Here is a 16037-nt window from a genome sequence, read left to right on the forward strand (position 1 = left end):
GGAGGTGGCAGAGCCAGGTCTAGAGACCAGAGAATTAATCTACCTGCAGCTTGGCCTTATCAGTCAGTAACTCAAGCACTACAAGGCCTCAAGGAAAATCCAACAGCTGTAATAAAACTCAATTAAAGAGCTGTGGCCAGCAGGAACTACAATGTCAGTGCTAGACGGACAAATAGTGACCTGCTGAAACCATAAGTTAATCCAAAGCCCATTACATCTTCTTATTCTGTTTTTCAGTCATTTTATTTTTTCTCTTTTAACTTCTTATTTTTCATTACTCTCTCCTTTTTCCTTAAGACACTATGAAACACAGGGAACTGGCTAACAGGATAATGAACAGAACCTCACAACACTGGCTCAGCCCCTCAAGCCACATGACTCTGGTTTAGAAAAAACACACCATTCCCTTGAAGCAAAGCTCCTCATCTGAAAACTGAGATGTGAACCAAGTGATTCCCAGTTGCCCATCCAGCTCAGAAGCAGCATGCCTCTGCACTTTAAAACACTGGTGTTAGAAAACGAAGAGGAAACTGTGACCTTTGCTTGCTTAAAAGGCCACTTGGTCTGTCCGTGTGACTTGCTTGTTCTTCGCTCCTCTTTTCAAATGGCTGTGATGGCATTCTGTAAACAGAGTAGGCCCATGGCCCTCAGCAGAGCCCAGGGCGGTGGCCCATGTGCCCCACCATCCAAAATGCAACAATTTACTCTGTCATCCAGACTCTTTCCATCTTGCTAAGAGAATGGCACTGAAGACTCGGGTCACGGACATGAATATCCCAGTGCTGGTCACACACCCAGAGGGGAAATGGGCAAGGGTGCAGGCTGGGCACCTCCTGCAGAGGGGCCTGCTCATTCGGGAGTCTTCTGGTGACGTCCACCAGGAGCACGTCCCTCATGCCGGGGCTGCCCGCCCCTGCACTTACTCTGGACGGGCCTGAACCCTCCAGCCTCCTACTCTTCATGGTGTTAATAGAAAGGAAGCAGCCATGAGGATGAAAGAAGAAAGTGCCAGTGCCCAGCAGGCTTGGAAGACTGGTTATCCACTCCCTGCCCCTCTTAAGAAACTTGTAGTTTGGAAGCAATTCATAGAGGGTCTGCTTATTTTCCCTGCACAGGGAAAAGAACCCTACTTTACATCTGTTATTTAAGCACCACTTTTCTGTTGTTAAACTGGCTTTTATTTTTTTTTAAAGCTGTCTTTTCAAAACAAACAACTCTCCCCTGAGAACATACAAAGCTGTGGGCATCTGTACAGAGTCGCTGCCCCCGGGGTTGCAGCCCCATAGGGCCTGGCGACTCAGAAGACCCTACAGCCGGAGTAGAAAGCAGCCTGCCTGGAGATCTGTCCTGCCTCCTCTGGAGGCAAAGTCAGGGTTGCCAGAGAAGAGATTTTTCAAGGAGCGATTAGCTGCCAGGAAGACAGCAGTAGGGGTGAATGCGAGGAAGAAGGGCAAGCAACAGGAGCACTGTCCTGTTTTGTGGACACTGTCAAGGTGAAGTGTTCAGATGGTTCCTTCAAAGTCACTTGTGCAGGAAAGAGGGGAGACTGAAAACTCCCAAAACCTCCACACAGCACATCCAACACCCTGCCCCAAGACCTGATGGTGACTTCCTGGTAGATGGAGACTGTGAGGAAGGAACCTGTCACAGCCTTCCTGTCTCCCCCCCAGCAGTAGTGGACACCCAGGGGAAGGCCAAGTGCTTCACAGGGCTGCTGTCTTACTTACCTCAGGGTTCTGACTATCCCATCTACCCCAGTGCCGCCTGCAGCAATGCCAGGTGGGAAGCTTGGAGTCAGCACAGTGGAGAGCTTACACTCCGGGAATCAGCAAAACTTACAAAATCCAGGTTTCTTCCCACAGAAACCAACTTCCCTGCCTATCACTGCATGCTCTGGTGTAAGAAGAAAGGATGTGTGCTCTAAGCACACAAAGGGGCAGTCACGAGTCGGACTCTTGAGTCAGACCAAAACATGCCTGATGAGCTGAGGAAGTACTGCCCTTTCTAGGTCTCGGCTGTATCATAACTGACTGGAAGGATGATAAGACCGTCACAGGCTGTCCTAAGGGCTGAACACACTAGCCCAGCCAAGTGCTTCTCCTAGGGCGTGGCACAGCCAAGTAAAATACTCAATAAATGTTATTTTCACTAACACACCATGGAAGACAGATCTAGTCTAGCACACCTGCCACCTAGGGCCAGGCTTCTGTCAGCTTCCTGATAACAACTCTTCAGTGTCACAGTGCTGCTCCTTCCTTCTACTCACACGAGCCTCCTTCCCTGTCCTTTCCCGCATATAAACCTGGGAGCCAGAAATAAGGGTGAGTCCTCTGAGGACTTCAACTTGACAGATGGTCCTCAGATGTATGTCTATATCATCTGACTGTGTGTAACTAAGGCGGACATTTACAAAGCCTGGTTATCTTTTGCATTTATAATGGCCTGTTTAGAAGCAATAAGGTAGACAAGAGACAGCAGAGAGATGAGAGGAGCGAGGCACACTGGAGAGAGCCATAAGCCTTTCTCCTGCAGCTCAATGCTCCTGATGACGTGCTCGAGGAAACAGAAAGAGGCTGAGGCTGGGAGGCTGTCAACCAGAGCAGGGTGCGTGGGGGAGCAGTCTCTGAATATTCTCCCCTTGTAAAATAGCTGGTTCACATTTTGGTTTCCAGGAAAATGCAGTCACCCAAGAGAGAATATTTCTTTAAACATCAGACAGAGCGATTGCACTACATCCTGACACATGCATGCTATCCGGGTTGTCCAGGAGGTGATTCACAAATCCAGGACAGATCAGGTGTAGGACTGGTCATTTTGGTGGGAAAACAGAATAAAGATGATAGTCTTGGTTTTAGAAGGCATAAGATTTATAATTTTTTAAAAAGATGTTTAAAAAACTAGCAAAAATAGCATATGTATGCCCAAAGGACAGAAGAAATGGTTGACTAAACTTGTTCCATCGAGAAACCTTCCAGAGACAGAGAAATGACATTTCAGCAGCACTAACTGCTGGCAGGGATGGAGGGCAGGGTGGCTGTCTGAGGCCAGCTTCCAGCACACAAAGACGCAGGTAGAAAAGGCAGGTGGCCACTGGCAGTGGCCTGGGCCAGGCCAGCTAGGGCCTAAATGGCATTTTGAGCTTTGGATAACAACTATGTGCAAGTCAAGACAGAGAGCATGAGAGTTCATGGAGCACGAGTGAAAACACTGGACCATCTGAGACACTAAGTGTGTTCAGGCATGATGTGCTGATTGCCTCTTAGCTACTGGCGCCACATGCTTATGATGGCTTTGCCCAGACTCCTCCCTGGGGAGCAAAGCCCATATGTGGCCTGGGAAGGGTCCTATGTGGGTCATTCTTTCCAGTTGCTGCTCCTAGTCAGGTTTCCTCAGAGGCATGCCCAGCACAGTGCAAAACCTACCATCCCCATAGTGTCCACCTCCCTCCCCCTCCAAGATGCTCATGGAGGCACATGCTGTGTGGCCTACAACCCTGCCCTTGGCTGCTGGCTCATACCTACCTGCGCGGGGTGCAGTCGTCGTGCGGGGGGATGATGACGACCTTCACTGTGACAGATGTCCTCAGGAGGTCAATCATCTGCTCATGGCTCAGGGTGGCCACCGCCACCTTGCAGATCTCCACCAGGCGGCTGCCTTGTCTCAGCCCTGCCTGCCACGCATAACCATAGGGCTCTACATCAGCCACGATACCCTCGTAGTTGACATGGAAACCAAGCTGTCCCAGCCCGTTTCTTCGCAGAGTCATCTCCACTGACTCACAGCCTTTTGAGACGAACTAGATGAGGAAAAGAGAGGTGGTGGTTAATGTGCTGGGTGTGGCATGGGCACGGAGCTGCAAGACCCTCAGGCAGGGCTCCCTCTGAGCCCCATTCGAGACGAAAGGGAGGTTGGCTACTGCCCCTCACCAGCCTCTGCTCACCAGGCCAACAGAAGCATCCCTGTAACCTCAAGAAGCTTAGTGGCTTCCCTTAAGTTCAAGGAAGCCTCTGAGAGGGATCCACAGGAAGCCAGCAGCAAGGAGAACCTGCCTTCCGCCACCCATTTCGCCCTTCCAGGACGTAAGCCAGCAGATGCTCAAACCGTCCTGACTGACTAGGCTGTGGAATCTACTTCCAAGGCCAGAGGGTCAGTCACCTACCAGCAGGTTTTCAACACATGCACAGTATACATGTCTTCCCCACTCTTCCCACCATTCACCCAAGACCTCATGGAAAGCAAGCATGAGATAAACTCTGTGTCACATCCTCAGAGAGCTTTCTGAGGCACTCATGGACCAGTGCACAGTTGATACTGGGGCTCTAGTCTGTGCTGGAGACTTCACAGAAGATGACCTGTGTATGTGGGTGGAAAGGCGCTCACCTGCAACCTCCTGACCATCTCCTTGATGTCCTCGCTGCCCATGAAGCTCTCCACCGAGACACACTCTCCACGCTCATAGAAGATCTTGAGGCTAGCATTGGCTGAGGTCCACCCGATGACGTCCCTGCAGGAACAGTTGAACACCACGCTCTTCGTCTCCTGCTCGATGAGGACGACGACCTCATTAGAGATCCCCAAGAGGCAGTCAATCTCTAGGGCTGTGCTGTAGTCCTTGGCGCGGACAGCCCACACAATGGCCCCCATGCTGCTGAGCTCAGCACCTGGGTATGGCTTAGACTTCTCCTTCTTTTTGGAGGCCAGGGAGATAAAGGGGAACTTGCCAGAAGGGTCGATAGGGGTATTGGTGACGTTCTTCTCCGCCAGGTCCTTCAGGTATTCCTGGCGGGTACGTGTCGCCATGGCTCGGAACTTCTCCGATTTGTGAGCAGCGTTTTCCGCATTAATCACTTTGACCAGAAGGAAGTCCCTGAACACATGTGACTTGGGGAAAGTGACCCCTTTTGGGATGGGAGGCCCAAAGGAAGGCACGTCTCTGGACCTGGTAACAGCCACGCTGAGAGATAAACAAAAACCAGAGAGGAAGAGGCTGTCAGTATTTCTCAGGCTCACAACATGAGAACAAAACACACTTTCTCAAAGGCAGAGACACATCTTAGAAGCAAGATAGCTGTCTGTTCTTCCACAAGAAACAACACACATTTCTGCTTAATATGAACACACGTTTGCATTCAGCCATATTTAGGTTGAATGTAATTTTTTTTATAGGCCAAAAATAATCCCCCCCAAAACTTAAAGATTAACTTTTTTTTAACACATAGGAAACTAACTATAACCCCATGGAAAAAAATAGATTTACCGTAATATTCTGCATAAGAGACATTATAAACACCTACTGATGGTTTTCAAGGAGGGCTACTACAATCACATAATCTTGCAGAACAAGCCCAGATTTTGCAAGAACACACGTTCTCCATTTTAGACATGATGCCAATGAGGAGACCACTTATGATGGAAATATCAGAAGATGTGACATAAAAAAATGGATTAAATTTTAATAAAACTAAATGAATATATGCTGGCCTAAGTGTGAGGCATTACGCAACCATATTAAAAGCATAATTTTAAAATGAAAATTGGAATCTAAGTAATAGAATGAGTATGATCTTTATATAACAATAATAGTGCTTTAAAATCATATTTTTCAACTGAGCTATTCTTTGGTCCTTTTGCTATTTGATTCTGACAATCTATTTGCAAGATAAATATTTTCCTTATCCCATTCCTTTAAGCAAGATGCTCTAAGAAAGCCTGTTCCAATCATTTCCCCTGCACGTATATTGCTGAAGATGGGCCTAAGAAAAGAACCATAGGAACATCTGTCAGAACCTATTATTTTTAACCTCAAAAGAGAAATAATTAAGCATCTCCTAAAACAACAACAGAATGGAATTAAGTGGGCAAGGAGTTTGTGTGTTTTGTACCATGTTCCAGGATTTCAGCAGTCTGATATGGTCAGAAATGATTCCAACACAACAAATACCCTCCTTCCAAATTACTTAACGAGTAGATTATGGAATTGTATCCAGTATAGGGAAGTAATAGAAAAATCTGTTTCTTCTGAACTCTACAACAGAAAGGATGTCAGAGAATATGCACCTTTCAAATAAAATTGAAGAGCTCTGTTTCACTTCTTTTTTTTTGAGTTGGGGGTCTCACTGTTGCCCAGGCTGGAGTGCAGTAGCACACTCATGGCTCACTGCAGCCTCGACCTCCTGGGCTCAGGTGACCCTTCCACCTCAGCCTCCCAAGTAGCTGGAACTACAGGTATGCACCACTGTGTCTGGCTAATTTTTTAACAATTTTTTTGTAGAGATGAGGTCTCACTATGTTGTCCAGGCTGGTCTCGAACTCCTGGGCTCAAGCAATCCTCCCACCTCGACCTCCCAAAGCGCTGGAATCCTAGGCATGAGCAACCACACCCAGCCCTCACTTCTTATTTTTAAAAGGGTTCTTGCTTTAAGATATCCATTTTTGCTTTTCAAAAAATAATTATACCTTGTGAAAATAAGATAAATAAAAATCAGCAATCTCAGGATACAAGTTATGTTTTTGTTAAGTAGATAAGCTACATTGTCAGAAGAAGGTCACGGAATGGACTATTTATTGATTTTCACAAGTTTATTTTAAAAAAAAGACTGCCCAGTTCACTGCATGACAAAGAAGGGTGGCAGACTGTGCTCCATCTTCTGCCTGGAGAAGAGAGCTCGCAGAACCGGTGTGCATTAATTAAGGCTTAATTATACCAGGAGGCAAGTACAAGGAGGCAGTTTCTCTTGTTTAATGGAAACTGTCTGGCTTTAATGCTGACAACTGTATCATTTTAAGTTGATTGTGTTTTTTTTTTCTTTTAACATCGATCAAAAGGTGCTGAAATCCAGATGTGCTAGATTTTCTAAGAGGAATCCTGTAGGAATCCAAAAATATTTAATACCTTTCATTTTAAAATTGGCAAGTTCTGTTCTTGCTGATTTTACTCCAATCTTTCTTCTTTCTCAGTGACTTTATTTTTAATGAGGAGGGAGTGTGACCAGGAGCCTCTCCATTCATTTGCTCCTTGATCTCATGACTTTCTACATTATCTATTTATTAGTTTACAGAACTTTAGACAAGCATACTGAAAACCTACCAACAGTAGAAACATGTAGAATAAACTGTGAGGACAAGAACAGAATCCTTAACATATCATTACCAATGAGTCACCTTGGCAGGGAGGCAAGCGATACGGATACTGAAATCAGCATTGCATCATCAGAAACAGAACCCTTACAGAAGGGGAGGGAAGATGGCCCTCTAACACTCTTTCGAAATAGGGATTTTGCTTTGGATAAATCTAACTTCCAAGGTTTCCACAAGATTAAAAGTTCATTAATTTAGATAATGAACAAATACTGAACTCTTGAATAAAGACAGGTCTTAGCCAAAGAGTATATAAGCCTTTCTGGAGTCTTAGTTTGTATATACAGAAACCTAAGGTGTACTAATTATTAATATAGATGGTTCTTGCTATTTTTAAAAGCAGATTCCAAAAGTTCTCTGCTTGACCACACTTATGTCAGCCTAGTTTGAAATACTCTATCCTTTTCAGAAATAATACATTCTTTAAAATTATAGCCATGAGTTATTTACCCACCATTTTTGAGGACTAGAATGTTCTCTCAAGAGGGTTATTTAGATGACCAACAGATGGGAGCTCAGAGGCTGAAACAGTTATGGAGAATTATCACAAGAAGGGAACTTGGAAAATATAGTGTTTCTCAAACTCTTTCAATAAAATCTTGAGTTTCATCTTAAAATTCACCTCAATTTTACATTTTATTGAAAGTTTTTTGTGTTCATTTAATATAAAAGTATGTTCTTTTCCAAAATTTTTAAGTATAGTGAAGGACCAGGAAGGTAACCTGTTTTTACACTGTGGTTTGCCATCTCCCCAAACCTCCATTGAAGCAGCAGGTACAAATTGTTCACTTCTCCAGGAAACACATGCAGAGAAAGAAAAGGATATGCCTGAGGTTGTTCGAGAGAGCCAGGGCTAAAATTTAGGCTTCTGGACAGCCAGAAGTGTGCTCTAAGAGAAGTCTACTCTCCTTCTTTCTGAGAAATACCTTGAAACCTTCCACTCCTGAGGCATTTGCTGAAAGGGACCACCTATATGAGTTGCATAGCCAAAGAGACCACCCTGAGGCAGTGGGCCCCTGCAGTGTGGGCCATGTTACATTTGTTGGCAACAACCAACTTGCAAAGAAGTAACCAGTCTTGACACTCAAAGCCAGTTTCAAGTTGAAACATGGGAATGTGCCAGAGACATCTGAATAGAAGTTTCAATGGAAAACGATGAAAATGCACTTGAACTTGGGAAGCACAAGGGAGAAACAGCAATAAACAACAATCCCCAGTCCAAAACTGAAAAGGAAGGTGACATGGAAAATGCCAGAATGGCACAGGGAGGCTCCTCTTCTTGGAGCCTGAATTGGATCACTGGTTCAGGAGCTTCCCAAGGAGGCAGCCCAGCAGGCCAGGCATGCCTTGTGACTTGACAAGCGCCAGCCACTTTCCCGACCCTAGTGGTGTCCACTTGCCACACACATACACAGTGTCACCCCACACAAGGCTATGTGCAGTGTGAGGGGTCTCAGGCCAGCCCTCCACATCTCCAAGCCTGGGGTCATGTCCAGGGGTTTGATGCTGTGATGGGCAAGTACGGAGTGCTGCTGACACCACTTAGGAAGGGCCCCTCATCTAGTCTTGGGAGGTCAGGAGCCTTGTCAGAGAAAAGGGCAGGAATTCACTGTGGAAGGAGGGCAGGCGTGTATGGGAAGAGCCTGCCCCCAGCCCTGAGTGGCAGATGCGGGGGCACATGTCCTGAGTAGTGGGAAGCAGTTCCTTGAGAATGAGGCAGAGCAGGGTGGGGAGGGGTGAAAGTGCCAAAAGAGGCAGAGAGATAGGGAAGGCCAGACCTAAGGGACCCCCGGCAGCAGGCTGTGCTGTGCTAGGGTCTGAACTCTTCCCTAAATGGCTTAAGGCACATAAAGTGAGTGATGTCATCAAGTTGCTGTCTTAGAAAGGCCAGCTGCATGGATGACAAGATGCTGATTAGTTGCGATTTGGAGCAGACCTTCTGGAAGAAACTGCCTCCACGTGACCCACTTGGATTTTCTTTCCTCTTCACTAAAGCTTGCAAAATCATTTATGATTATGATTATTATTTTTACTTTATTTTTTTGAGAGAAGAGAAGAAAGAGGATAAACACAGATTCTTAGCTGTGCACACACCACACTCCCTTCTGCTCATTTCAGTAGATAACAAGCAATACTCTAGTGCACAGAAAGGGAGATTTAAGAAATAAGAAGTTCAATAGTCTGATCTTATTCCATGGGCTTTTAGCACAACATCCGGCTCCTGATTATGTTTTAATTCCTGTGTACAGACACTTTTCCCAGAGGAGGAATGAGCACTTCTACTTTCTTAAATGCAGTTACTGACCACAATTCAACATCCGTTTTGAAGACTCAGGGTCATTACTGTAATTATTACAGTATCCTACTTTTAAAATTAATAATGATTCCTTAGTCAAAGAGTGCGTTGACTTTCCAGTTTCCATTTGTTCAAGATATCCTAGGATCTGTCTAAATTAGGATGCAAATAAGGGCTACACACTGCAATTAGTTTATCTTTAAGAAATGTTTTGCTCCACAGACTTCTCCCTACTTTTCTATTTCTTCCCATTCATTTGTTGAAGAATTTGGGCTGTTTGTCTATAGACTAATCTAGAGTGTGAACTTTGCCACCTACACATGTTCCTCTTGTCTCATGTACTTTCTGTAAATTTATTTGTTTAAAGGCTTGATCAGATTCAGACTCAGTGGGGAGGATGCATTCCTAGGTGAGGCTGTGTTCTTCCACTATGAGGTACACATTCATCTCTCTGTGGTATCTGCATTCTTGGATGATCAATGTCTGGATCCCTCAGTTCCTCAGTTGTTGACAATGGTGCCATTCTATACTGTTTTAAGGAAGCCCTCAGAGTAAGTGGAGTATACAGCAGTCCCCCACCCAGGGTTTACTTTCTGTGGTTTCTGTTACCCTCGGTGCAGTACAGTAAGGCATTTTGAGATGGAGAGACTACATTCACACAACTGTTATTAAGGTATATTCTTATAATTGTTCTATTTTACTATTAGTTATTGCATCAACCTCTTACTGAGCTAATGTAGACATTAGGCTGTATCACAGGTATGCATATATAGGAGAAAATGGTGTATACATAGGGTTGAGTCCTGTCTGTGGTTTCAGGAACCCACTGGGGTCTTGGAATATGTCTCCCACAGACAAAGGGGGATGACTATGTTTGGTTGTCTGACCTCAAAGCAAACGACCCAGACTGCTGTACTCACTGAGTCTGCATTTCCTCCGTCAGTAGTCACACACTTTTGTTCTCAGTATGCACCTGCCACTAACACTCCATCTTTCTGTTGCTTCCAATCTGCTCTATGGGATGCCTGGACAGTGATGGTCACACAATGATGCAGATGACAGGTTGAAAATGCTTGTGTCAGCAATGGGACAAACTGCAGTTGGCAGACTTGAGGAACTGGCACGAGCTCTTGGTGTGTCCTAACACTGGAGGCCAATGGTCTCAGGAATGAGTCTCAGCTTACCAGTTTTCCTACATCAACGTTCTGGTCCCCAGGGAGATGCAACAACATGTTACTGTGGGATGTCACCTTTGGATCCACCCCAGGGAATTTTCTCTTTGCTCTGTCACAGCCCAGGGCCCACAACAATGAGAGCAAGTATATGATGAGAAGCAAGATGCACATGGTGACAGCAGCCCCCAAGCCTGTCTCTCTGTGTACAAGTCACCTTGCATGGGGACTCTGGGTATGTCTTCTCAAACTCTACTTACTCTACTTGCTAAGCTGATGGCCCAGCATCCCTAGGGTCTTGACAGGCCAGGCACCATCCTCACATCAGTGGCCAGTCTCCCTCCTGCCTTCTAGTATCCACATCTGTCTACACTGCTGACCATTCCTGCAATGATCTCTTTCTTCCACTGAATTCCATCCGTGCTTTCACATTTGCACCCAGTCCCATCCTCAGTTGAATGTCTGCGTAACTTCACCCTGTAAGAGCCCGTGTGACACTCCTCTACACTGTCACACAAGACACGCCCTTGAGAAAACATTCCCACTCTTCAAGTGCAGGTACTGGGTAGGTACACACAAGTAAACATACGAATGCTCACAGCGAAATAGTGGAGGCCAAGAGTTCTTAAATGGCAAAAAGCATCTGAGTTACTCTAGCTATGCCAGTTAGGGGTCAAGTTAAATCAGTTTAAATGAATGTAAATCAATTTATTACAGAACTTTCCCACCAAAGTACGCCTGATGAAAGAGCCTAAAGTCCATACTCTGGGATGTTTGGGAAGTGGCTGGGGTACAAGAAAAAGTCAAGGGTGCAGAAGTTCTCTGAAGACCCATGTTTTATCTTAGAGTTTATATTCATTTCTATTCTACTTCATAATACATTAATTTTAATGAGAAAATATGCCCCTTGCACTCTCCTCCTGCATAAAGAGCTACAAGAGAGACCCCTATCCAATGTGTTGTCTCCACACCCAGAAACACATATGCCTCCTCTGAAGACAGAGAAAATGATTGATGTCTAAGGCCAACAGTAGGAAAAGGTCACTGTTTATACTCTCTTGTGATTTCCTGCAGTGATGTTACAAACTGCTCTGTTCTCTGGGACTTATAAAGGGCTTAAATTCAGTTTAAATGCCATGTGTTGGGCCTTCAAACAAGCTTGGCAGTCAGGAAACCCCAGACATGCCCACATATCACAAGCAGGGCATCTGGTGTCCTACTTCCAGTACTAATGGTAGTGTTTGAAGGACAGGTTCTGCAGGCAGCCGATCACAGACAGAAGGGGACATTCAGCATTCATGATTTGTTGGGGAGGAATGACAAGAAAACGATACAAAATACCAAAAAAGGCTGATGTTCTTGCCTGTCAGCATCTGTTTAGACTTGTGCCATCCACTGGCCACGCGTGGCTGTGGACCACTTGAGATATGCTCATGTGACCAAGGAATATGAATAATATTACATCTTAAAAACTTACACTCAATTCAGTTATTTCAAAGCTTTTACAAAGTATATTTGGGACCAGGCATGACAACTCAAGTCTGTAATTCCAGCATTCTGGGAGGTCAATGCAGGAAGACTACTTGAGCCCTGGAATTCGAGACCAGCCTAGACAACATAGCAAGACCTGGCCTCTATAAAAAACAAAAATATTAACTGAACTTGGTGGCATGTGACTGTGGTCCCAGCTACTCAGGAGGCTGAGGCAGGAGGATCACCTGAGCCCAGAAGGTTGAGGCTGTGATGAGCCATGATCATACCACTGCACTCCAGCCTGGGCAACAGAGTAAGACCTCAACTAAAAAAAAAAAAAAAAAAAAATTGGAACAATCTGTGTATATAAATCTACCTTTCAATTGTAAATTTTATGAAATCTAAATACAGATTAAGTATCACCAATGAAAGATTAGTATCGAAATTGCTGTAAGTCTAAAATGTACTCCAGATGACAAAGACGTACTTAGTCCAATAAATGTTAAATGTGGCAATAATTTCTAATTGTTAAAAAATTACATGTTAATTCATGTTAAAGTGATGATGTTTAGATATACGAGTAAATAAAACATATAGCACTGGGTCAAAAAACACAGTATCAAAATTAATTTCACCTAAATCTTACTACTTCTGAAAATCTTGGCTATGAGAAAATGTAAAATTGACATGTGGCTTGTTTGACATTTCTACTAGACAGCATTGACTTATACAAAGGCCTGAAAAGAAGAAATTCTTTAAAAGAAAGCACACAGCTACCCCCATTCCACCCCAATCCCTCCCCCCATGCCCATTACAAAGGGGTCTTGCCTTCCATCTACACAATAGTGTGAGACATGTGTGTGACTCTGAGACGCACATGTTAACTGCTCAAGAAATGTTCTAAACGCAAACAGTCACCCATCTGATTATAGCTGAATGTCCCAGGTGTCCCTCCTACAAGTCCAGGCAGCTTTTAGAGATGATAGTCTTGGTAAGAGGCATAGACTCAGGTCTCCCAGTCAGAATTTCCACCCAGGGAGCCTAGGAAGCCTCCCTGGCCGAGTGTTCGTACAGGCTGGGCACCTGAGAGGTTCTGGAACAGCCTCTGTGTCAGGAACAAGGACTGCAAATCCCAGTGTCCATGACATGTGGGAGGTAGCACGGTAGCTGCTGAGGGGTGGGCTCCAGAGCAGACCCCCTGAGCTGGTGTCAAATCTTGCAAGAGCCCACATTCCATATCACCTGAAAATGGGGAGAAGAAGTTCCTACTGCCTAGATTTGAAATACTAACTGTGGTGACCACATGTGATTGTCTAGTACCTATGAGGCTTACAACAAGAGCTTGACCTAGCAGCTCTGAGAGTCTGAGAGGGGATGGGGCAGTCAGCCAGGTAATCTCTACCTGCTCTGTCCCTAAACCAGTTCCAAGGGTCCAAGTCAGGGTGGAGTGGCCAGTGGGAAGCCAGGTAGCCTATACCTGCTCAGTCCCTACACTAGTTCCAAGGGTCTGTATGAGAGTGGAGAGGCCAGCAGGAGGCCAGGTAGCCTCTACCTGCTCTGTCCCTACACTACACTTGCCTTACTTCTGAAACTGACCTGTCAACCTCCGAGGATTAGGTAACCGAGGATCTCACAAACTGTCAGTCTGCATTGGCTACAGTCTGTGCAAGTAGCTACATTACTTCAGAAACAAATATCAAAAATGAACAATGACTGACTATCCAAATTTTAGGGATAAAAAGATCTCCCAAATGTCCATATGTTGAAAGGATCAATGGATCTTAGAAATAAGCTGCAGATGCCAGAATGTTATCCTTATCTGCTCTGGCTCCACACCCTGATCAAGCCAGCATCACAGGATCCTTTGACACCCTACCCCTCCAGTGTTCTTGAAAAGAAAAACCTCTGCATTGGCCGGGCACAGTGGCTCACTCCTGTAGTGCCAGTTACTTGGGAGGCTGAGCCCAGGAGATTGAGGCTGCAATGAGTCATGATTGCACCACTGTACTCCAGACTGTGTGACAGGCAGATACCCTGACTCAAAAGAAAAAGTTAAAAAAAGAAAGTCCCATGCAGACAGATACCTGAATTCCGATACTCCTGAGACCAGGTCAACTAGTGACATTGAAACAGTGGCAGCAGATGCTAATAAAGCACAGAAATGCCTCTATGCTTGCAGTCTGAAGTGCTAGTGTGGATTGTCAGTGAGTGACAATGCTGTGGCTTTTGAAGTAACAATACTTTAAAAATTAACTCCTCCTTCCTACTTATTATGACAATTCTTCTCAGCTCTTGCCATGTCAAAAGCAAACTATAACTGGCAGCATGAGTAATTAGCTGGTGGCCAGATGGCATGGATGAAGGGCATCACCTAGGGAGGAGGTGCCAATGGAAACAGCAGGTATCCAGTCAGTGTGTCTGGGGAGTGGCAATGCCACCAGATTACATCACCATGTGGATCTGGCCATTGCAAACACGGCCTGGAGACACAAGTATATGGTAGCAAGCTCCCTTCCCTTCCAGAATACAGCACTGGCTGGACCATCACACGCACCTGTAGCAGACACTGTCAGAGCAGGGGTTGTGTGCCCGGACGATGACGAAGACGTGCTGGAAATGGGAGCGGATGTTTTTTGGACTGAAAGGCTGAGCTCCAGGCTCTTGGAAAACGATGGTGACGATGTCATTTCCAATGTGTCGCTTCCGAAGGAGCTACAAGAGATCAGCAACCGGCATAAATAACAGCACTGCTTTCTCTCTCCAGTGCCCTTGTGTGATGGAACTTAACAGGCTGGTCACCAAGCAGGTCATATCCGGGCAGGTCATCTACACAGTCATCTTCAGTATTCTAGCCTGACTTATTCCCTCCAAGGAAGAATATGGAAATGAATGTTCTAAATCTGCATAAAATATATAGCTATTAAAGTATATCTAACCAATATCTGGCACATTTCACCAAGTCCCAGCACCTCCAGCTCCTCAGTTTCCATAACAACGGTTTTGTTCCATTTTCACATAAAGAAATTTGCCATAGGGAAGATTTTCAAAGATGAGAACAGCTTAAGTAATTACAACATAATTTTTGTTCAAGCTTAATTGGCTTCATTTAAAGAAAATGTGGCTAAGGTGTTTTCTGATAGCTTTTGTCACAAGCTGGGAATGTAGAAATTAATAATATTCCAGGATGTTGTAACAATTTAAAAGCTTATAATAATTTTAGGTTGTTACAGACATTAATAATATTCCAGAATGTTGTAACAATTTCAAGTTTAAGTAGCTTCTTCATTACAATGAAAGCTGCTTAGGATCACCTTCTGTTTCTATGTTATATGGCATTTCAGATGGCTGGCTTTCAAATTCAGGCACTCCAAATCATCCTAGGCCAGTGTTGTTTCAGGGGTTTAATTCAGTAGTGTGGAGAAAAACAGCAAAATTTGTACTTCTCAGACTTATTATACAGAGGCTCTTAAATGAGAAAACATTTTAAGTGTGACATTTATATAAACTGCCGATTAGACATAAGCTTGTACTTACAAACTTGTTTTTAAAGAAAATTCCCTGGTAACATTAAGGTACACAAATTACATACCAGTGAAGTCAATGATCTAGTACTGGCTGCCAGCTGGGAGAAACAACAGCCTTTTAGATGAAGGTTGAGGATTGGGAGTTAGAATGTTCAGGAAATGTACTTCTAACCTTAGGAATCTGAAAGCATCCCAAACTGTCTTCTAATGAGGCAGTTTACTTCATTTCTAAACATGATATGTAATCAGCTGTTATGAAAATAAAGGCTGGTCTGTACTGATTGCTAGACAGAATGCACCAATAATTAAAGATTATTCATTTACTCAGGATCTTGGATACATCAAAATCAAAAGCTATTTACCTATGTATTGTGTCATTCCTGCATAGATGATGTCATTGTCTTTTTTTGTGCAATGTCATTTTCTTCAAAATAT

General features: G+C 44.5%; 1 protein-coding gene across 3 annotated transcripts in view; it reads right to left on the reverse strand.

Annotated features, from left to right (window-relative positions):
• SIPA1L1 (signal induced proliferation associated 1 like 1) overlaps positions 1-16037 on the reverse strand; it is a 224061-nt gene that overhangs the window by 52701 nt on the left and 155323 nt on the right. For all 3 annotated transcript variants that reach the window (XM_021718955.1, XM_008070855.1, XM_008070856.1), the window contains exons 8-10: positions 14633-14790; positions 4381-4954; positions 3522-3796 (exon numbers count right to left, since the gene is read on the reverse strand). In XM_021718955.1, the coding sequence (XP_021574630.1) occupies positions 3522-3796; positions 4381-4954; positions 14633-14790 (1007 nt within the window). The remainder of the gene's footprint in view (positions 1-3521; positions 3797-4380; positions 4955-14632; positions 14791-16037) is intronic.

This window comes from Carlito syrichta, unplaced genomic scaffold (genome assembly GCF_000164805.1).
Source record: "Carlito syrichta isolate Samal-C Ts95f unplaced genomic scaffold, Tarsius_syrichta-2.0.1 Scaffold314032, whole genome shotgun sequence".
Taxonomy (NCBI): Eukaryota; Metazoa; Chordata; class Mammalia; order Primates; family Tarsiidae; genus Carlito; species Carlito syrichta.